The sequence below is a fragment of the Sitophilus oryzae genome, unplaced genomic scaffold, assembly GCF_002938485.1.
Source record: "Sitophilus oryzae breed Bouriz unplaced genomic scaffold, Soryzae_2.0 scaffold_810_pilon_pilon, whole genome shotgun sequence".
Classification (NCBI taxonomy): domain Eukaryota; kingdom Metazoa; phylum Arthropoda; class Insecta; order Coleoptera; family Curculionidae; genus Sitophilus; species Sitophilus oryzae.
In genome coordinates, this window is record NW_022147429.1 from 6,433,569 (window position 1) to 6,458,755 (window position 25,187).

General features: G+C 33.6%; 1 protein-coding gene across 2 annotated transcripts in view; it reads left to right on the plus strand.

Moving 5' to 3' along the window:
- Positions 1 to 25,187, plus strand: part of LOC115889099 (protein jagged-1b) — a 410,680-nt gene that overhangs the window by 366,444 nt on the left and 19,049 nt on the right. For both annotated transcript variants that reach the window (XM_030909016.1, XM_030909015.1), the window contains exons 8-9: positions 16,428 to 16,541; positions 19,788 to 19,997. In XM_030909016.1, the coding sequence (XP_030764876.1) occupies positions 16,428 to 16,541; positions 19,788 to 19,997 (324 nt within the window). The remainder of the gene's footprint in view (positions 1 to 16,427; positions 16,542 to 19,787; positions 19,998 to 25,187) is intronic.

Below are 25,187 nucleotides of genomic sequence, written 5' to 3' on the forward strand. Positions count from 1 at the left end.
ATGTCCGTTTGAGTTCCTTATAAGATCATGACTGATAATATATATTGATCGAATGTTTTCTTCTTTAGATAAAGTTGCATTCTAGATTTGAATATGATTGAATTTGTTCCATAAGTGCTCAATGCTAACTAAATTCTTCAGTTGATTTCTGGTAGTAGAGATCCAGAGCTGTGTATTAGTTGTCCCTAATATATATATTCTAATATTTCCAGTTTTGTGTTATTTATTAGAATGTCTTTTCTGTCTACTAGTTCGTTGTACATTACTTAAGTTTTTGGTTATTGCTAAATTTATTTTGAGGTCCACTTTATTGCTGGCTGTTTTTAGTTCGTTAATTTGTATTTGTAGTTCTTCAGGCCTATTGGCTATTATGACTATGTCATCATCGAATCTTAAATGGTTGTGAATCAATGTGTTACTAATGGTGTTAGATGATATATGAAGATATTCTTCATATATTTTTAATCCTTTGTTGGTCCAGTCAAGTTGACGGTATACGTATAGGTATATTTATATGGCAGCATCCGGTTGACTTGGAAGTACACTTTGACAAAGTCAACAAAGTTTAAAGCAAAATATTACCGTTACAATGTCTTCTCATTAATGTTGAAGTTTTTTTGTCGAGATTATTTCAATCAGGTTCGATATTTTCAAATTAATGCCGCCGAAGAATTCGATTCTGTTCTTTATATATTCCTCATATACGACGATTCTCATTAAGCTCAATTATTAATTATCGCAATACGAAAGAAAGGTCGCGAAAAAAATTCAACTCCGAGACGAGAACGTAATGACACTTCTTCTTATCCCCGGCGAAAGGCACGTCAAACTTTTTCCACGACGAAATTCGTCTTGGCATTTTAACAAGTCGATTCGCCAACTCTAGATCGTCTCCAAACCGATTTATCAAAATGCCAACGGTTTTAACTAACCAATTTAGTCCGGATTCCGTATCCGCAACAAATCACTTAAGCAATGAAACGTGCTCGGTGCGAGCGCTTCGCTTAAAATATGGTGTAAATATGTCCGGTGAGAACGGGAGCCACGCAACTGAATCCAGCCTATTCTATAAAAGATTCGATACAATCTTATCGATGGATCTAACTAAGTAAAAGAAAATTAATGACTTTAGTGTGGTTTCAAATTACCCAAATATAACAATACTATAGAATAAGGAAATGTTTCGTTAATGTATTAACTATAGATCTCGAAAGAGTAAAGTCTGCTTGGAGATCTGTATACTATTTTAGATACTCATCAAACCGTTAATAAAAAATTAGATACAATATTTTAATTTTAAAATGGAAAAGTGTAGTAAAAATGGCAACATTTCTCACTTTTATTTTGACGTGCAAAAAACAGTAAAACATAAATAAATTCTGTCAATTTTAGATTGTTTTTGGAATTTGTGAACAAAATAGACCAATTGCTTTCAAAAAATGATAATAATAAAGTCTAATTTACCATGTACCAAACGAATGTAAAATGTTTAGGAGATGGGTTAATCACCGCGAGCTTACAGAACTATTGTGGGCTTACTCTCAAAATGTTCTCTGAACTTCCTGAATGCACATTAAACCATCTTACTCTTTAATTAACGAGTCATTCCAAAAAGGAGTTTTTCCAAACTGCCTTAAGACAGCAATAATTATTCCTCTGTATAAAGGAGGTGATAAAGATGAAGCTTCGAACTATCGCAATTGCACTCTTGCCCACATTATCTAAGATCAATGAAAGATTGGTTAAAAAAAGTGTCTATCTTTTCTTCTTAAATATAAAATACTTACTACTCATCAATTTGGATTTCTAAGTAACAGTTGCACAAATGATGCTATGTTCGACCTATTTAATAATGTATACTCTAGCCTGAATAACCATCACTCTACAGCTACAATTTTCCGTGATTTCTCTAAGGGTTTCGATTGTGTAAATCATAGTATCTTAATTAACAAATTGCAATACTATGGTTTCAGGGGAGTGCCGCTCGAATGGCTTAAGTCATATCTTGGCAACAGAAGGCAGTTTGTGAGGATTGATACGTCTATGTCGTCTTGTAAGCCTATAGAATGTGGTGTCCCTCAGGGTTCAGTACTTGGCCCTATTTTGTTTCTGGTGTTTATCAACGACATTGCAAATCTAGACATTAGCGGTAAAATCTGCCTCTTTGCGGACGATACTAGTTTCACTTGGAGCGGCCCAGATGTTACGGCACTGTATAATACTATATCCAGTGACTTACGCACCATTAAATCTTTGTGCGATTCTAATCTCCTATGCCTCATCCTATCAAAAGCTAAAGTTTTGTCATATAAAAGTACTATATAACCTTTTGTACTTAATAACACCACTATTAACGTCGTGGACTCTGTGAAATTCTTAGGACTTGTTGTAGACAACTCGTTAAAATGGGACTTTCACATCGAAGCTCTATCAAAGAAACTAAGCGCTGCCTGTTTTGCGCTAAGATCAGTTTCTAAGGAACTTAACTTCTCAACCTCTAGAATAGCCTATTATGCCCTTTTTAAGTCACATCTTCGTTATGCCCTTCCAATCTGGGGTACTTGCTGCGCAACAAAATTTGATCGTGTTTTCAGACTTCAAAAGAGAGCAGTTCGATATTTATTGGGACTGAACAGTAGAACTTACTACCAGAATTTCTTTAAAAGTTTGAAAATACTGACTCTTCCTTCTTTATTCATTTTTGAATCCGTTTGCTTAATCCGCAAGCACATATCTGCTATTCCCGAAAGGCCATCTCATAACTATCCACTTAGGAATGCAGAGCACGATTTTATCTGCCAACCCCGAGCTCAGAACTAGTTAAAGGTTCAATACTGTACAATGCCAAAAAAATGTACAATCATCTGCCTTTGAATATCAAGTCGCTTTCATTCTTTCCCGCATTTCGCAAGGCTCTAAAATCATACTTACTGGAGAGAGCCCTATATGCGGTAAACGACTTTTTTGTTGATGTTTAATTATGAACAATTTTGAATTTTAAAATTTTGATCATCTCACACACTGGTCAAAGGTCAAGTATTTAATATTTTATAACTCTAAAATTATATCTATTTACTGCGCACAATTACTTTACTATAATTGTCCATGTATATTCTTTTTGTAATTTTAAAGACTTAATTTTTTTTTGAATTGTATTATTTGTATTGTGTATTTTTGTTGTTTGTATTTTTTTGTGATTTTGTTGTTTGTAAGTGCTTTGTCGATGAAGCTGTTTTGGCTTTTTGTACAATAAAGCTTTGTTTGTTTGTTTGTTTGTGTATTTCCCTTTCTTGTATTATAACTCATCATAAGTCTCAGGGCTTTAACAAAAGCCAGTATCCTCAGAGGTTAGCTCTCCATCTTCAACATCAGCTGTACCAAAGTTTATGGCACGAACGGTTGTCGTCTCGGCGCGCTCAGTTATAAAGTGTTCTGTGTTTCCCCCATTTTCCTCACACAATCTGCATTCGCCGTTGTTCATCCATCAGCTTCAAGCTTCTGAGATGTTTGTGAGGAGACAGTGTCCTGTTAGAAACCCCATGACAAGACGAAGATTGTTTTTACTTAAATCAAGGAAAGTCTTTGATTTTTCTAGAGTGTCTTAGACCGTTGGAGGATTCCTATTCCAGGTTACAGATGGAGTCTTCCAGGTTCTTCAGTTCCGCTTTAAGTTGATTTCCAGGGTCCAGTTAGTGGAGTGTTCGCTCCTTTTCTAGCTAGATCGTTTGCTTTTTCATTGCCAGAATAAGAGGACTTTATTTTCTTTGCTTAATTTGTTCAGCTTCTCTAGGCATTCTTAGACCAACTTCGAATTGATGGTTACTGAGTTGATAGCTTATAGTGCTGCTTGATTATCGGATAAGATGGCTATTTCCTGTTTTCGATAGTTCCTATCTAAGATAAATTGTACGCATCTTTCGATAGCGTAGATTTCTGACTGAAGGATGCTGGGGTAGGTGCCCAATGGTTCGGAGTATTTAGTTTTCGGCCCAAATACTCCTATCCCTGTACCTGCTTCGATTTTGGAAGCATCAGTATACCGCATTATGGTCTTTTACATGCTGAGCTCGTTTCTAAAACGTTTCTCTGTTCCAATCCTAATTTACCATTAGTACTCCGCAAATAGTACATAAACAAGTTTGGAAATGAAGGAAATGCATTAGGTAAACGAGTGACGTGAAACATAGAGGAACGAAGTAGAGATGGCAAGATAATTTGGCAATTTCAAAACTTTAAGAAGTAATATCAGGACCTATAAATACTAAGTAGTCATTTTATAAAACTACAAATTTAGGTTCTTCCAAATCGGCAGATGGCACAAAAGGCATTAAAGTTACAGGTTTATAATTTATATATGAAGCTGACATGACAGCCTCTGGTTGACAAAATAATCGTCATCCGTCAAGTTTAATAATTTTAATGCTCCATTATTGTGTTTAAAATGTATGTATTCCTAATTTTATTTTAATTTTTGTTTCGATTACGTCAAAATTCTACTGATCTAATATAACATAAAATGTAATAAAAAAAAGTTTATACTTATTATTTTATATTTTACAAACAATAATTATTTTGCGCTTAAATAAGGTTACCGTTATAGTTAGAGTTAATAAGAAACGGAACGCTAATTATGTTATGCCAAAATTCTTTATTAGATTCTTCCAGACCACCAGGTGGCTCTAAATGACGGATTTATTTGATTTATAACAGTGTTATTTGATTTATTACATAATGTTACAGTAAATAAATAAAATTAAATACCGTAAGTTCAGAAAGTTCTTGTTAAGATTTTTTTACTGTTACAAATTTGCTAACGAACAAAGAACACTGGATATTTCAAAAGGTACCTGGAGCCTTGTAACAGTTCTCCCCCATCGTCAAAAGCAAAATATAAATAATAAATAATTGAGAACTAAAATGAGAACGGTGTAACCCTTTTTCACAGATACGTCGATTGTAACAATTTTATCACATTTTACAACAAATATTTTCTCAATTCGGTTTCCATCATTAATCACTGTAATTATAACATTCTAATGAAATAAATGGTTAAGTGAATATTACCATTAGCAACATCATTAAAATTACTTTTCTACCTCGGTTGCATACTTGAAATATTTTTTTAATATATAAAAGGCACTACCATTAACCCGCCATTATCGTCTTTCTCGTTAAAATCGATTATTAATCATTTCAGATATAAGGAAGAAAAATAAGAGTTTATTATGGAAAAGTATTTCTTTTAAAATGTTAACATTACAATAATTGTAAATAAACACCACTTAAACTTTTCACTCAGTGACTGCTATAAATTAAGGAGAGCGTACATTTAAATTCTCAAGGCTGTTTACTGCAGCAAACCCTAGGGCACTATTAGGGCGAACAGGAGGCTACCGTCTCTATGGCTAAGACCGCTCGAGCGGCGCCTTCTTAAGACCCTAAATGATGTTTTGATTACACAAACCCCAGAGGCCACACCTTAGACCATATACATTAATCTCATATAGACACGCTTCTTGCTCGCATACTTTTGAAGTAAAGTAAGGCAAAGCCCATACAATGTTAGATACATCAAATATAAGAGATTTTATTTATTATTTAATAAGAACAAAAAAAGTCTCCTTCTTACTAGTCTAACTTCCTTAACACAATTTCGTTCAATTCTAAAATTAACTAATGCATCTGGTATAATTTGATATAGTTTCAATACAAAGCCAGACTTTTACACTATATCAAAACTAAAGATATTTTAAAATATTAAGAACTTTGATCTGGACAATATTCTACCAACCTACCAAGATAGTTTAATTTTAAGTTAAAAGTGTCTTATTTCTGTCACAGCTTAATTAATACCAGCTGGTTATCTTCGCAATATAGCCAGACTATATTTGCAGCTGTAATTATAATATAAAGCCGTTGGTTGAAGAAATAAGGAGATGCGCAACCTTATGGGCGATTTCGTAGCACAAAACCTGTCCGAGATGTAGCTGGCGTTACCGTCAGCCTGTCCGAGAATTCCGAGATTTAGTTTAGCTCTGCGCCGCTGCGTCGTTTACAGCTCAGTGGATAAAGAATACTGTACCGTAGTTCTGCTTTCAGTGGACAGAGTGAGTGGGTGCCGGAGACAATGTTGTTAGAACTACTATTAATCCGTAGATTTACGGATTTTGTATATAATTGAATATTGTAGAATTGTATATTTTGAATATTACATGATTACAAAGAACGATGTCAGAGTTGGCATGGAAATTAAGATCGCTGTGTTATTTCATATGTAAAATATTATGGTAAATGTCAATAATCATCATTTCCAAGCCAACTAAAGACTTTTTTCGATCATACGACATATTCAGTAGGTTCCTATAAAAAATTATTTTTATTGTTTATTCTATGTTTAACACGAATAAATTTTCAATACATAAACACGGATTTTTCATCCAAAGATATTTTCGTCTAACGTATTAATACTAAATTACTAATACTGATTACACATTTTAATATGGCAACACTGTCGCTTTCAGACTCGATACTCGCTTTCGATATGCCTTCGCTGGCCGAATTCGAGAAAATAAGTGTTTTATGCGTTGACCCCTAAACGATTGGTGTCTCCACCGTACAACATTTGAGATGTAAGAGGAAATAAAATCAGCCTTGTCCCAAATTCGCCCATTAGGTTGTGTATCTTCCCAATTCTTTCAATCAACGATAAATCTATCATCTGAAAATTTTTTAGGAGAGCGAAAATAGGACAATGGTTTCAACTTTTTTTTCAATTTGTCTCCTGCTAGACATATTACCCATTGTCACAGATTAGCCAGACTACTTTTTTCTGAACTGCGCAACATCTTTCACTAATAGAACTATTTTTATCACTGGAAAAAAGTGCAGTACATTAAATTTGTACTTTCTTTTCGTTCATTTTCAGCCCCAACCCACCTCAAAAACCGCCTCTACATAAACATGAAATTTGCTTAGAATAACAAACCGAATAATTCTATCGGTGTTTGCTGACTGGGAAAATTAGTACCGAAAATCTTCACTGCCTCTTGGACTATAAGGTGTGAGTTTCTTGTGGGTAAAGCACTACGCAGAATTTATGCTCTTTAAGTAGACGATATAGTTTTATTGGCCTCATATTATTATAGTCAGATGTAGTTGACTCTAAACACATATGTATTTATAGATATGTTAATGCACCACAATGGGCACCACTATATTTTCTTATTAACATGAAAGAAAAGGCGAATCTAGGTACTGAATGGTCTAAGGGCAACAGAAATAAATCTATCAGAGCTCAGTGTGAAGTAGCCGCACGGTTACCTCGATGGGGAGCGATTATTTTCTAATTTTCCGTCACTCGGAGCACAATTTACTATTTAGTGGCGCTTAAGTGGCGATAATTTAGACGAAATACCATAACAAATGTTTCAAGTTGCTTTCAAGGGTCTTTCTTCACCACATCAAGTGGAATTCGCTCCTCCGACCGACCTGTCAATGATATTGAAAAATGTTTTGGGTTTTCATGATTTATATTTATGAATTTAGGATAATAATGGGGAATTATACCGAAATCTAAATAAACATTAATTGTGCAATTAAAAAAAGCGAGGTTAAGTCTATAAATTTAAAGAGACGACAATAAGATTTTCTCTATTTATATTTCAAGTTCAAGTATTTTAACTGATAGTATATTTTGACCCCAGAAACACGCCCGTAAAGTATTTCTGCAAAAGATATTGTAGAGAAGTATACGTTTTTTATATTTACCGGAAATTTCAAATCCAATGAAAATATTATTAGTTTAAAAAAAAGGTAAAAGAAACGATACGTAAAGGTAAACGATTTAAAGGTAAATAATAGAAACGATAGTCCAGATTTAAAATCAAATGGGCATAGCATAATTATTTTTTAATTGTTAAAGTTAAATAACTATTATATGCCGGGTGGCGCACCTAATTCACCTCGGTATATGATGTGTGAAAAACAGACAGACGTAGAGACAATTTTTTTAAGGATATATGTAGAGAGGCAATGCACATAATTTAAAATTGTTTTGAAATATACAGGGTGTTTCAGAACTAAGATGCATACCAAAGTTATATTTTTTCTTATGGAACAAACCATATTTTATTTCATTTTTGGATTCTTTGACCTCAACACCATGTATATTTGTATATTGCTTTTCAGAATGAATTCTTGTGCTGAGTTTAAAGGTAGAGAAACAAACTATACTGAAAAATGTTATTGCTTGATCTATTTTAAATATTACATAAAAACTTCGTTATTTCAAATGCAGCACCCTCTATTTTTTTAAATAGATAAAAGCAGATTTAAATGCTCTTTCAAGCTATATTAGGATTTGCTATACCTACCGATCTGGCTCAGATTTTGACTAAAAAGCATTTTTTTAATAAAATGTCTATCAAGATGGCTGGTGTCGCCATGGCAATTTTCTAGTCACAGTTAGTACCTATTTTCAAAATCGACATTAATTTATGGACTTTATTTAATTTTATAAGAGTTTACTTTTATTTAATGGTTTTATTATTTATTCTATTCTATTAAATACTGTCCATAAACTAATTTCGATTTTGAAAATAGCTACTAATTGTCACTAGAAAATTGCCATGACGACACTCGCCCTCTTTGTAGCCATTTTATTGAAAAATTGCTCTTTATTTAAAATCTGAGTCAGATTGATGTAAGAAACCCTAATATAGTTTGTAACAGCATTTAAATGACGTATTTTAAAAAATAGAGGTTGTTGCATTCGAAAAAACGAAGATTTTATGTAAAATAAATATAGAAAATAAATAAAAATAGACCAACAATTTTTAATACTCCTGTATTAAAAGGAAGCAATAAATTTTTTTAGTAAAGTTTATTTCTCTGACTTAAGCCAGCACAGGAATTCATTCTGTAAAAAGTGTACAGGGTGTTGACAATCTTTTTTAGTACAATATGCATATTTAAATTTCTTTAAATATCTCAAAAACGAAAGCTTTTAAGCCATATTTAACCGTTATAATAAATGCCTTATTTTATGTTCAAGGATCCAAAAATGGAATAAAATACCAGGTGTTCCATATAAGAACAAATATAACTTTGGTGTGGATTTTAGATCTGACACATCCTGTACATATCAAAATAATTTTAAGTTATGCAAATTATTACCTTGCCACATATACCCATAAAATATTTTGTTTCTCCGTCTTCCCGTTTTTGTATAATTTACCGAGGCGAATGAGGTGCGCCACCCTGTATAATCTAGATTCAACACTTCATAAGATACTTCCGCTAATTTAAGAGGCACCCCCTGTATATTAAAAAATACAAGACACCAAAAAACGTCGAGATTCAATTCAGATAATTCCTAATGGCAATTTCAAAGATATCGAAGCAAACTGTAGCAGCGAAGACGATTTCGGCGTTTGTTCCCAACCGCCACGCCTTCTAACCCGATCCTCGGCATAGCGAACGACCTGTTATTTTCTGGGAAGTTAAATTAATTGACTTTTTTTTGGCTTCGGACGCGCCGTTTCTGCCGACTCTCATTCTATAATGAATCGGACGACCGACTTCTTCAGTAAATGGTAGTTGTCTACCGTTTTTTAAATTATTATTTATTAAATTATCTCATTTTTGGAGCCCTCCGATCTCGGCAACGTGTAATTTCGGGCCGAGGAAATTTTCGAAACGGATTTCGAACGATGTTTTCTTCGAACCGCGCGCAATTGGCCCGATTTTGATTTGATTGGCTTTTATTTGTTTTGTCTGTTTTGTGTTGTCGAAGTAGACGAAGAACACCTTCTGTTTTCGGGACAACCTGAATGGACAAAATTACTACTTTATACAAACATACAACGGAATGACAGTTTCCTTTGTTCTTATCAAGAACACACATATATACAGGGTGGTCCGAACTGTATTTCGGAAACTTCGACAGCATATTTTGCAGATAAAAATGAGTAAAAAAGTTTGTATAAATATATGTCCTAAAACGCTTAGTTTATGAAATACAGGGTGTAGAAGTTTCATTTTTATTTTGATTTTTTCCAAATATTTCCCGAAGTAACGTCAGTATTTGCATGAAAATTGGTGTCTGGAAGTTTTTTGATATGAGAAATTTGATTTTGAAGTCAATATGACCCCTACTTGTAGATGGCACCACCTACATATTTTTAACTAGTTTGTAGAGTAATAATTTTTTGTCCGTACCTGTATAAAACTGCTGAGTAAACAAATATACATTTACGACGTTTTTTTATGTAAAAAAGGTCTCTTTGTAAAAATCGCTACCAGTAATGGTTCTCGAGATATTTGGAATCGAAATTATCAATACCTATCATTATTGACATAAATTAAACATGTTGACTAAATAGTTATTAACAGACTAAAATCATTATTAATAGACTAAAATCATCAATTGGAAATTTTTTGGACCAAAAGTTCAACAAACACTATTTTATCATCATTTTTTCGAAGAAAAATTTATGATTAATTTAAAAAATCAAAATTTCCCAATTTTATTATTTCAGTTAAATAACTATCTATATATTTACAACCAAATCAATCAATTGAGTTGCACACATTCAAATACATTATTGTCGTAACCTAACCAAAAACTGTCATAAAATCACATATATTTAAACTAGGAAAATTAATAATTGTACGCTTATTACATTTATGAAAGATTATTTTCTTCTTTATCTCCCATGAATACCTTAATATCAACGGGTATTCTTGTTATTAACCAAAACTATAATCATAACCAGATAAATTGTGATAGTCTGCAAAAAAAATAAGGCGACAAGTAAATAATTTTTATCAGGACCAAAAGATCGTAGGCGACATTTTCAGTCACATTTATTAGTTTTATTACAATTTCAGCGGGACTACACCCCCAAGAAGCCTACCGCATTCCTATAAACGTTCATGTTTTCAGAACACTTGATATTTCTAGTACCCCTGAAATAACAATGTAGGAGCCAAAATAACCCTATTCATTCCACCAAACTATGGAATAGCAGTAAAAATTAAAAATAGTCAATTCTCCCCTATAAACAGGGGATGGTGGAGGAAAACGGAGGTCATATTTGGATTCAGCAGCTCATTTTATATAAGAATCGGCAAGGATTGCGTCAGGGCCGATTTTCATGCAGACCAGTTATATCTAAAGCGTCGCCACTGCTCAATAAACGAGCTTCCCGGTCGTGTCGGATAGGTGGCAGCACCGGCGGCGGAATGCGGTGAGGGTCAGAGGTGAGACGGCGCATCATTTCGTCGTAATTAAGTTCCCTGCCGATCGCAGCGCTCCCTGCGCACATCTAATAGATATAATGACGGGGCGAGGCAGCGGCGAGTAATTGCCGGCTGTACGGAGCTGATTTATACGGGCCGCGGCCCTCACGGTACCCTCTCAGTACCCGTTCAGGGTTCACTTCCATGTTCTGCGAGGAAAAGTTAAAGAGAAATAGACGACAATTGAGTTGCACACATTCAAATACATTATCGTCGTAACCTAACCAAAAACTGTCATAAAATCACATATATTTTAACTAGGAAAATTAATAATTTAATAATTGTACGTAATACATTTATGAAAGATTGTTTTCATCTTTATCTCCCATGAATACCTTAATATCAACGGGTATTCTTGTTACTAACCAAAACGACAATCATAACCAGATAAATTGTGATATATTGTGTTTATATGATTGATATAATTTTAATATGCTTACGCAATTTTCTGCAGGGCTATAGTTGAGAAAAGCTTTTGAACAGCCGTAAATACACCTGTTTTATGTGCGAATTATTGTGTGAGTTTTTTAAAATAGTTTTATATTTTATTTCTTTATACAATATATACTGGTTTCAGAAATATTTGAGGCGTCAAGTTGCAAAACCCGCCTTATCCATTTTTAACTTTTTTTTATTTAAACAGAGTTCTAAATTACAGCAAAAGCCGCCTATTCCTATATATAATTCACTACCAATTACGTTACTGCAGCAAAATCCACTTATATTTGCTTTTTATTGTCATTATTCTACAAATCCAGCATTTTTCAGAAGCTTTTTACACAAGTATAATAATACTACTAACGTCTTTTCAAATCCTTATTTAATTTTAATAAAATAGTATATTTAATAAATCAAGTTAGGATGCAAATACCATATAATGAAAAAAAAAGCGTCCAGTTGGCTAGGAAATGACGATCGAAGACAATTCCCCTATACATTTCCATATAAAATGACAGCGTTCTTCATTGCATATCCATCGCTGACACCGTTTTTTCTTGATCATATTGTATCAAAACCCGCAATATGCATCATACTGCAACAAAACCCGCCTTGTCCGAATTATTTTTGTAATTACAATAAAAATTAAAAATTAAATATTAATTATTATTTCTAGAAAAACGAGATTCAAAATAAAGATTCAACTCAATGGACACGTTTTTTTTGTAAATTAACTTTTCAAACATTTGCTACAATGCCTACAATTTTTTAATGAATGTTCCAAATGTCAATCTCCAAAAACAATTTACCTATAGTCAGTTAAAACTGAAACAAAATAAAATGAAATAGCACTGTATACGTAGAGATTAGTGATATAGCGAATATTCAAATTCCCATTCACATTCACGAATAATTACATATTTTTTAATATTCCCATAAGTACAGACCAATTGGGTCATTACAAGGAATGATGTTCCCACGTTAAACTATACCGGGTGCGTCTCAAAAGTGGCTCACCCCTATAACTTTTTAATTTTTTTGGTTAAAAAAACGAGATTTGGTATGTTAGTATATGACATAAATTAGAATTGATTGACGTATTCAAATGTTTTCGGTCACTTCCGGTTTCACCGGAAATGACTACAACTTTTGATTTTTAAATGGCACCCCCGGTATTTTTTTACTTTATTTGATAGAAAATGTCACTCTGAATAGAATGACATATCATATGTCAACTTTTGACCTTTTCGCATATGGTTTATTTGAAATTATTCCTTGCGAACGTAACGAAAATCTGACTTGAAATACTAAGTGTGTGGTATCAAATTATTCGTAAAAAATGCTTTTTCCAAATAGGCTAATGAGCCACCCTCATTCCATTTGAAAAAATTGAGATATGATTAAAAATACGAGCATAATACAAATAATTTGAGCATTTTCTAACTGGCCAGGACAAGACACTAAAAAATTAGATGATCAAATCTATTTTTCGAAGGCTCCTTGATAAATAATTAGTGTTTTTTCCAATAACCATGGCATTCTAGATTGAATTTTAAGATACAATTTTTTATTAAGCGAGAATGTCAAAAGTTGACATATGATATCTCATTTTATTCAGAATGTCATTTTCTATCGAATAAAGTAAAAAATACCGAGGGTGCTATTTAAAAATGAAAAGTTGTAGTCATTTCCGGTGAAACGGGAAGTGACCAAAAACAATTGAATACATCAATCAATCCTAATTTATGTCATATACTAACACACCAAATCTCGTTTTTTTATCTGTAAAAATAAAAAAAAGTTATAGGGCTGAACCACTTTTGAGACGCACCCGGTATTGTATGTCACATCCACGTGAAAGCAACCACAACGGTAAACAAAGTTAATTAAACCAATGCTTCCATGTTCTACGCTTTCATCTTAAAGTAATTCGGGGGCGTCATAACACGATAAAAGAAAAAAATCTGAAAACATTCTTCACAATGAATTATTACCCAATTCGACGCGATACGAAATGCTACTATGGTCGAAATGAAATGAAATTAGAAAAAATGTAGGACAAAGGTAGGTGTTGCACGTCTTCCAACTAATGATAGGTTTCGAACCCGTAATTCAACCAAGCTTAACATACCGTACGTGTTTCTAGGGATTTTATAAGAGCGCAAACAATGTAGTCAGATTTTTGATCTCAACTTGCTTGCGATTGAGAAAAAAATATTATAAAAACTTCAAAACTTAAGAAAAAACTTTAGTATATTAAATAACAGGATAGACCACTTTCTCACTATTTTAACTTAAGTTGTTAATAATAATAATTGTATTGCTCTTCTTCTGTGCAGTGTCCAGAGCATATCGTAGATATTGAACCTCTCGCATGTTTGTAATATTTACAATAAGATAAGTACATACATAGATGTTGCCTACAAAGTTCTTTGTTGAAATATAGTTCGATATTAAGTATAAGTACTATGTAAAATATTTTATGATCACACACATACCACTCTATATTCTGATTATTCTCTTAAAACAAAGTTATTTATTTCCAGTATTCAATATAAGAACAAATCATTCCTTTCGGCAAAATTTCCATGCCATTCGATTGAAACATCAAACAAAGTGAATTATTCTGCATCCGCTGCAGGGATGCATATTTACTACCGCTCTTACTGCGTAACTCATTTCTTCGACGTTGACGAATGCACTTCAACTTCTTAGCAGTACTTCAATAATCTGGACATTGTAGTGTACTATTGTACTTAATATGTCACAACGGATACCACAAAGCTATACATAGTTGAATAGTAATACACCTGAGAATTGTAAAAATAATGCAAATATCTCTTTGTAAAAAATACGAAACCATATCTAAATACCATAGTAACTTTATGGTATTATTTCTCTCGGTTTATATACCGCTAATTGTACTTTTAAAATATGTAGACTGCTAATTGTATTCTAGATTTCTAGAATTGCATATATTATGTTCTAGAACAGCTTATACATTTTTTTCTTAATTTGTGTGATACACAGAACATACATAGAAAAATGCTCAATCCTGTACAATCATCTACTACTACTAAAATCCTAATGCATAGTATGAGTAAAAACATTTTTTTATTACTTGAATAGTATATTTAATTCCAAGCATGAGATGAAAATAAATAAAATTGGAAATGAAGAACGTTCAAGATCAATATTTTATTTCAAGATACTATAAGAAAATGTGATTGTAGAAAATGAAATTCTTGGTAATTTGTACTCTACCGGGCGTTGGAAACATAAGAAATCCCATGCAAAATTTTAACTGTTCAATTATTGGTTTCCCTGTTATTTTACAGCCAAGTCGTAAATACATTTTTAAAGGTCTGATTATAGTACCTACTGTTAGTGTCTCCGAAATGCATTTTTGTAAATTTAAACTGGTTCGAATGAGGCAAAAGCCTAACGTTTAGAAAATAAATTTGCCTGGTTTTGCGTTGTTACCTTGTTAGTTTAACATTTGATTGTGTCAGATCAGAATAGTTGGTTATTTCGAGGCGACTAACTTTGAAGTAAAAATATTTTTATAAAACTTACTTCATGATTTTGATAATTTGGAATGGAACCGATAGACAGTTGAATACTTCTACAATTCACAAAATATCTCCATCAAATTTACTATTGAGAAAAACTTGCTTATTCACCTTACTCTAAACATAGAGTAAAGTATGTATAGTTCATATCAAATAAACTTTTAGTCAAGTGAGTAAGCTTAACCGGCACTGCCCACTTTTACATATTTTCATTTAATCAAATTATTTTAGGACACAAAAATAAATTAATTATAAATAATATATAAACAGTTATTACTAACATCAACAAAACTCACCTCCTGAACAGCACTTAAGGGACATAAAGGGTCATTACTACCGCTTTTCATTTCAAAATATTCTAATAAAGTTGCGATCAGTTTTTTACGGTCATTAAGCTATCTTGTACACTTCGCACTAAAAGAGGTTCCAAAAAAAAAGAGTGTTCGCCTGCAAGGTCTGTTCGTAAAACTTTTTAAGCTTGAAGTCTCACAACACAATTCATTTATACCAAAAACTAAAGTGTCAAAACAAATGGCAATGTCAGGAAATACCGGGTGCGTCTCACAAGTGGCTCACCCCCGATAACTTTTTTATTTTTTCAGATAAAACAACGATATTTGGTATGTTAGTATATGACATAAATTGGGGTTGATTGACGTACTCAATTGTTTTCGGTTTGGTAAATGACTAAAACTTTTGATTTTTAAATAACACCCTCGGAATTTTTTTAGTTTGTAAATGTGGCAACTTACTTAACATTTTTTACAGCAGAGCTACCACCTGAATCCCCAGCGGGAAATTTAAATTCCCGTTAGTCAGCACGGCGCCGCATATACCTATGTCCATGGTTGGCAACAATGAATTTAAAAACCGCGCCTTCGATTACGTAACTAAAAGTTTAATTGGTATAGAAAATTTGTAGATCTCTAAATATGTACAGAGATAACCAGCTAATATTGAATAAGTCGTTCTGTTGCTTTTCGGCAATGTACCGATGATATTTACCCGGCCCATAAACAAAAATGAATTATTCTGCTTTCGTTCGACGAATGCATATTTATTGGTCCGTTTACTACGTAGCTCATTTCATCTTATACGTAACTTCTTCTTTTTCAGACATTGACGAATGCGCCTCGGCTCCCTGTCAGAACGGCGGTTCGTGCGTGGACCTCCAATTCGCCTTCAGGTGCGACTGCCCCGCGGCGTGGGAGGGCGACCTCTGTCAGTTCGGTAAGTTGCGTACCGTTTTCAGCTTTTTTCGACAATCCCAATTTGCATTAATTAGCTTAATGGTAGTTTCGTGTCAAACGTCCACTGTCCTTTGTAGGGATGTCCATTTTAAGAAAAATATATCGATATCTAACGCTGAATTATTTTTTTTTACTTTTAGTTCTATTTTCATGAATTTTTAAAATTTCGTAAATTTATTAACTTTAATTCTTACAGTTTTTTTATAAACTTTAGTATTTGGCTTATTATACAGGGTTAATTGAAGGATTATTTTACCATAAGTTTAAAATGCCCTGTGCGATAATTTCGTTAGTAGTTACTAAAAAGTTACTTAAAAGTTTTTCCTAAAACATTATTTTTGGATCAGAACCATGTCTCCTGAGCATTTTCTTTTTTGACTCATGTCAACACATGCCTTGGTTATTTTTTAAGAGCGAAATGAACTTGCAACCAACAATTTGCAGATTTTTCACCTATCATTACTTTATGATGTTTTTTTAATATAACGAGGCGGCTTTGGTGACTATTGTCGAATTGTCATGTCGACACTGATTAGAACTCTATATTAAAATTTAAAAAATGTTAAAAAGTAACGATACAGGCCTGGTTTTAATAAATATTAGTAACACTAACAGAACTAAGGAAACATATGTATATAATAACTAAGTATACAATATACAAACAAACTAATAACTTGTAAAAAATACTCTAATACTTATACGTATTGCCCCTCCCGATTGCTATAACTATCTGTGACGTCGGTTCATACTGTTAATGAAGCTGTAAATATATTGTGTTATGTTTTCCCATTTTCCCATTCTTCTTCAAGGATCAAGCGAATATTGATAATTTCGGCCATCTTCAATAAGATCAATGATTTTTGCACAATCTTCGGCACTAAGAACCATATTCAATCGTACACAACAATATAATCACAGATTAGATATCCTATAAGTGTGATATCACTAAAGTCACCTCGCCATTATGAAGTATACCTAATATCAAAAAGTAACGATAAAATTGAAAAAATTGCAAAATGTTTGTGGCAAGTTCATTTTGTTCTTAAAATTAACCAAGGCATGTGTTGACATGGGTCAACAAACAAAATATTCAGGAGACATGATTCTGACCGAAAAATAGTATTTTAGGAAATTTTGTTCACGAAATTATTGCACAGGATGTTTTAAAAATAAGGTAAAAAACAACTCTTCGCTTCTGTATCTTGTACACTTCGCACTAAAAGAGGTTCCAAAAAAAAAGAGTGTTCGCATGCAAGGTCTGCTCGTAAAACTTTTTAAGCTTGAAGTCTCACAACACAATTCATTTATACCAAAAACTAAAGTGTCAAAAAAATTATTGCACAGGATGTTTTAAAAATAAGGTAAAAAACAACTCTTCGCTTGTTTCAATACTTATCAATATTAGTCAAATACTAAAGTTTATAATAAACTGAATATACGAATTATAGGGCATATATTTATAAACATTTTGCTAAAAAACAAGGAAATAGGGCTAAAAATAAAAAAAAATATAACATTTTAACAATTAAACCAAAAATCTGAGTGTATTTTGCAGTATTATATAAAAAAATATTTAAAATACTAAAAATGTACCAAAACCAAAACTATACCAGATTTGTACTACAGTTGGTCTGAAGTTACAGTAGACTAGAATTTAGTGGTGACTAAATATTTTAATCCACATAAACATAAAACATATAAATTACAGTAAAAGTAACGTAAATATTTAAAAAAAATAATAGAATTTTGTAAAAATATCGATTTGGCAATATATATCGATTTCTTTGGACGTCCTTGGACCTTTCACTTTTTCTTTCAAGAAAAATTGAAGAGAACGTGCCATGTTGAGCGTTTTTTGTATCACCAAGCTTAGATTAATTTTACACGATCGCTGTAAAGATACAACACTAACAAGCTAAGCTAAGTGAAAATGTAAGAAAGCGTAATTGAATTATCGAATTTATTATCCCACTCAGTGCAGAACTAGAGGCAGAACACTTAGTGTTAACTGTTAATTTTTATTAGTTGTTATTTTATTAGTACAAACTGAAAATAACATATATTTCCTTTAGTTGGCACATACAGTCGTATTTTTTTCACTTGGAGTTGGAATCTAAAAATTCGGATCAACGACTTCTTTTCTTATTCACGTAGTTTGTAAAGTTATTTCAAGAATTTTAAAAAATATATTATTTTCATTTAATTAACCTACTTTCTGGTTGTATAAACAACCTGAGAACTTGTATTGAAACGATCATTGAAAAGTAAGTGAGTATCTCTTACGCACTTCTATTGCAGCACTCCGCTCATTATATTCTATATCTATTAGTACCATCAAATAAAAGAAACACAGAAATAGTAATCGAATTAACGCAAAAGTATCTTAACCGCACCTCAGACACGCTTGTATCTTGGTTTAGATAAACCAACAAGCAGCAAAAAGGTATCTACTGTCGATTTTATCTGTACTTAACCTATGTTTTGTCGAAGTTGCACAAGAAAATGCACCTGCACATTAAACAAAAAATATGTTAACTTAAGCTTTTCGTGTTACTCTGATCCATTTAAATATAAAATAATATTTAGTACAATTTACAAAAGAAGAGGAATACGTCATACAGTCTCTCCTAATGATCAATTACAAATGATATAGTGTCAGTAATATCATACAGGGTGACAATTTGAAAACGAACAGAATTTAATATTACCTCTACCGATGATAGTATGAAAATTTGGCGAAATACGTCAATTTACATATCAAGGGGGCAATTTTTGAGGTATTTGTTGTCGTGTTACTTTCAACCCTTTGACCCCCAGGGCACCCATCCCTAAAATTTTAAATGGCAACCCCTATTTCTTTTACCATTTTTGTGTTCCTTATAAAATTCTCAAAACAATAACGCAGTTTATGTACAATTATATAAAAAATACAAACATGGTAAAAGAAATAGGGGTTGCTATTTAAAATTTTAGGGGTAGGTGCCCTGGCGGTCAAGAGGTTGAAAATAACACGACAACAAATGCCTCAAAAATTGTCCTACTTGATATGTAAATTAACGTGTTTCTCTCTCTCTCTCTCTCTCTCGCCAAATTTTCATACTATCATCGGTAGAGGCAATATTAAATACTGTTCGTTTTCAAATTATCACCCTGTATATTCTTCTTCTTGAAATTGTTAACATTATTGTCAAAAATGTGCTCGATTAATATGTTTATTTTTAAATAGATGTAGACGAATGTAAGACTCAAAATCCCTGCATCAATGCCATCACTTGTACGAATTTGGTTGGCGATTATCACTGCAAATGTCGAGTGGGCTGGATGGGCAAGAACTGCGATCAAAACATCAACGACTGCGTAGGACAATGCCAACACGGCGCCACCTGCATTGATTTGGTTAACGATTACCACTGTGCATGTCAACCTGGTTATACAGGTACGTATTAAATTAATTAGGTTGAATAAATGTTTAACCCTTCGCAAGATAAACATAAGAAACCACTCTTTGTTCATAAGGGTAAAGTCTGTATTGACAGAAGATACTATTTACCTATGAACTAAAATAACAGCAACTACCATCACTGTCATGTATCCTCTCGCTGAACAGACTATATAGATACTACCCTGTTGATCATAGTGCTGCTGTACAGGGTGCAACACGCTTTCCTATAGATGATACACGGAAACTAATATCGGTGTCTGGAGCTCAATTTTTATCAAAAACATGACGGTGAAAACCGCACATCGATATCTGTTATCGTTTCGAAGTTACGAGGTTTTTTTTCAAAAATGTGCATTTTTGACAAATCGCTGTACCTAACTTTATTGCTATGGAAAATTTTGTATTTTTATGAATGCATTTCCAAAGCATCTTTTTACGTAGAATTTAATGGTATAAGTATAGTTTTTTTAAAGTTAATAATTTTAGAATTATCAATAGAAAATTTAATTTTTTATAATTCGTTGAAAGGAATTTAAAATTACCTTCCCAAAAATATATCATACTTGAAATTTTGCTCGATTCCTCTTCGAGATCTTAAATTCGGCCACTTTAAACAAGTAGGCTTTGAACGGCGCCGCGCCGGCTATAATGCAAAAAAATTCTAGCTGTGAGCAGCAATTAAAACAATTTTTACAATGAGAGATGTAGAATTTTGCTACAGGTGTTCCACATGTCGACCGTCTTCTGTTATGGACAGACGGCACTTTTGAGCAATTCTCGCGGAATTCATTAACTCAGTGGGGGGAAAGATAACCTCGATGTATAATCTAGACAAGCATAGGGCCGTATAGGGCAATTGAAAAATAAGAACATTTATTCTTCCGCAAAAATAAAAATCCGTAGGAGCTTAGTCCAGCGGCCTCGACGGCCAACGGCTGGGCTCTTAGTTAGCTCTATTCAATTATTCTCGAAATTGGCTGCAAAAATTTGCTGATTACTTCAGCGTTCTGAGGCGGTGCCTCGTCTTGCTGGAATAATATGTTTTCGAGTTCCATTAGGGGCAGATCATCAATAAGGGGTTCAAAGCCGACTAGTTAAAAATGGCAAACTTCTAAAAATTCTGTATTTCTAAAGCGACTGTAACAAAATATCAAGTGTGCTATATTTTTAAGTTCTTGTCAATTAATTAAAAATATATAGGGTATCTCTCTCAAATAAAAGTGCAATTTTTCTGTTAACTCTTAAATTATTAATTTTAAAAAATTTATACTTAAACCATTAAATTCTACGTAAAAAGGTGCTTTGGAAGTGTTTTCATAAAAATACAAAATTTTCCATAGCAAAAAAGTTACAGCGATTTGTTAAAAATGTACGTTTTTGAAAAACACACTGTAACTCCGAAACGTTAACAGATATCGATATGCGGTTTTCACCATCACGTTTTTGATAAAAATTGAGCTGCCGACACCGATATTAGTTTTCGTCTACCTCCTACAAAAGGGTGTTTCCCTTTAAAAGCGTCCAATTTAACCCATCCTGTATACTGCAACTATTTTTATATTTGGGCAAGAAATATGAATTCTTATAACAGACTTGTACAGCAAACAGTATATTCGTATAAATCATATAATGAGGGCGAAACTTTATATAAAAAAATCGTTATTGGCATAAAGATTAGCTGGTAACATCAACAATCCTATACGTTCTTCTTAGGAAACCCGACAACGACACCAGTATTAATAACCTTATGGCTACGTCGGCCAAACCTGAAGAATATCTATTAAAACGTCCGATGCCACGAGAATTAACATATTCCCATAAAGAATCTGCACGTATCTCCGTTAAAAATCTGTCTGAATTGATGCGACCGCCGACCCATCTATCTGGCCGTACATCTTTCCCTGCCTCTCGCCGACCGCTTCTTTTCCGATCTAGTTGAATAAAATGGATCATTTAAATCAAGCCACGCAACTGAATTCCTCGCGCAAAGCACACGGAATAAGAATGTAGCGATAAAGCATCAGACAAGAAGAACCTCCAGTCCGAGTTCGTGTGTGAATAGTAGCTAGCAGAAAATAATAGAAACTAAACTACGCCCAGTAATTAATAACGATACAAAGCTAAATGGTACATTTTTAGATAAGAACGTAATGAAAACTATTTCCACTTATCAGTTGTTATGGGTTTTCTATTCATTTAATCCGTTTCTTTTAATATCCTCTTAGATGATATTCTAAAGAGAACAATTTCCAGGAATCATCGTGAAATATGGTGGACTCCCTTTAGCATGTTAGAAGATCTCAGTTATGCAGATCAAATACGTCTCCTTTCTCATAGTCACGCGGATATTGCAGCAAAACTACTTGACTTGACAAAGGAAGCTCGGATTGCAGATCTTAAGATCAATATTAAAAAAACTAAATCGATGAGAGCTTGTACCAGCAACGTCCCTCCCTTAAAACATAATTTTACTTACTTAGGAAGTATAATCTCAACCAACGGAGGCACAGAGAAGATGTCACAAATAGAATAAAAAAGGCCAGAATAACATTTGGAATGCTCAACAATATTTGAAGATCTAGACAGTACTGTCAACTTACTAAACTTAAGTCGGTGTTGCTGTATGGTGCAGAGACCTGGAAAATTACATCGCCATTAATTAACAAACTCCAAGTTTTCATAAACCACTGTCTGTGAAAAATTGTAGGAATATTCTGGCCAAATACTATCAGAAATTAGGATTTATGGAGCTTGACCAACCAGAGGCAGGTGTATAACGAGATCAAACTTAGGAAATGAAGATGGATTGGCCACACTTTAAGGCGAAGGGGCAACAACATCGCTGGCAGAGCTATTGAGTGGAAGATGTCAACTCCATCAGAGAATCCACAAGACAGTAGAAGAACTGGTCGTCCAAGATACACTTGGCAAAGAACAATAAAAAAGGAGATCGAAGCAGTAAACCTGTAATGGCGAGATGTTAAATCAATTGCCAACAACCGAACCCGCTGGGGAGCGTTTATTGGAGCCCTATGCTCCACATAGTAGAAAAGGACAAAGTGAAAAAATGAAATGAATGGGTTTTCTATTACAATCACAGATATCATAGAGGTACCAGTGATTACAATCCATGTCTTTCTTCTCGGGGTTAATCACCGCGATTTTACATATCTATTATATATTTTTTTCTGGAATTAACTCATCAGAAGAAATAACTCATTACACAATTTCAGGACTTTAACAAAAGTAGTAGTATAGAGTAGTATATGAGACGGTTTTACAGAAATTAGTTTTCCGTTTCTAATATCAGTCGTACCAAAGTTTATGGCACGAATGGTTGTCTTCTCGGTGCACTCAATGTTAAATAAAGCCACAATAGGCCCTCGCGGCCTCAGTGGCTTTATTTAACCGCTTAGTCAAATACAATACTCAGTGTTAAGGTGTTCTTGTGTTTCCCCATTTTCTACACAGAATCTGCATTCGTCGTTGTTTCTTCAATCTACTGAGGTGTTTATTGAGGCAACAGTGTCCTGTTAAAAACCCCGTGACAATCCAAAGATTGTTCTTACTTAAATCAAGAAAAATCTTTGATTTTTCTCGGTCCAAAGTTCTGAGAAATTTCTTCGAGTGTCTCAGACCATTGGAAGATTCACATTCCAGGTTGCAGATGGAGTCTTCCGGGTTCTTTAAGTTCCGTTTTAAGTTAGGATATCCACTTGGAAAGCAGAAAGGTTCTGGTTCAGTTAGTGGTGTGTTCGCTCCTTTTCTAAATAGATCGTTTGCTTTTTCATTGCCTTCTATCTCTTGGTGTGCTGGCACCCTAGCACCCAGTTGTTTTTGCTTCGTTCCAAGTTGACCCTGTTTGAATGAAGCAGGTCGGTATTGCATATGTGTCGAATCAAAAGATTTTTAATATATTCCTCAAGCAGCGATTGATAAATACCTGTGGGCGGTTGGTAGATATTTTTGTTACTCTCCATGACTCACAGCCATATAGCAGAACTGGTATGGCGTTAGAATTGAATATTCTTAGTTTTGTTTGTGTGGATAGTTGAAGAGAGGTCCAAATTGATTTTAATCGGTCAAAGGCTCGCTGCGCCTTCCTGATTATGCTGACAATATCCGTGCTTGCGCCACCATTTGCTGTTACAATACTTCCCCGGTAAGTAAACTACGTTATGTTCTCGACAATTTTGTTTCCTATATTAAATAAAATGTTGTTATTTGTGTTGATGATTGATTGCGCCAAATTACCATACCATATCAACCCTCAAACTTAAAAGTTTCGTCTCCATATGCCCCTATGTCGATATTATTCCAGTCGTGTTCTTAATCTCCAAAACGAAAGGCTAATAACGGCCATTTTCCGATTTTAATATTGACGAGAACCAGTCGTCGAAGAGGATCAGTCGGAGATTTCGTGAGACAGTATGACTATTATTAAACGGCAGTAACGGAGAGAACAGGAGATCTTATGCATAGAGAACGGAGAAACGAATGCGCGGTGTTGGTAGTCGAAACCGGTGACCGTAATTATTTCCAGTTTGCACGAAGTTTACTTAAATGTTCGCGTTGCATGCCAACGGGATCGTTGTTGGTTCGTTCTCGTCTAAGAGATGCCAGTGAGAACTCTCTATCACGAGGCGGTCCCAAGAACGCGATGGTGTTACGGAACAAATTTAATAATACATGCCACAAATGTATCGACAGTTTAATTTTATGATCCACAGTCACTCGCCAAACGAATGGTTCGTATAACCACAGATTAACTTATAGTTAGTCTGTGGTATAACCAAGGAAATAAATTATCAATAAACAGAAAATGTGCTGTAAGCAAAGGACTCCAAATACGACAACAGCTATATTAGTTTCTTTGTCCATTTGTTGTACCATTTTATAAATACGTATATTAGAAAACCTATTTCAAATTTACTTCCAAATGGGTAGTTATATGAGCGAGTATGGTTGAGAGTATTACCTCGGCAGTTTTATTTCGGAAAAGGCCAATATCGACTCTGAAATTCAGCACAGGAAGAGCATTCTGGAAATTAAAAGACATAGTTTTCTACAATCATGACTAGAGCACAAAAACGAAACTTGCAGTGTACCGAGTAATAATAATCCCCACCATGTTATATGGAAGCGACACCTGGGTGCCGTACCGCCGAAACATGAACGCATTAA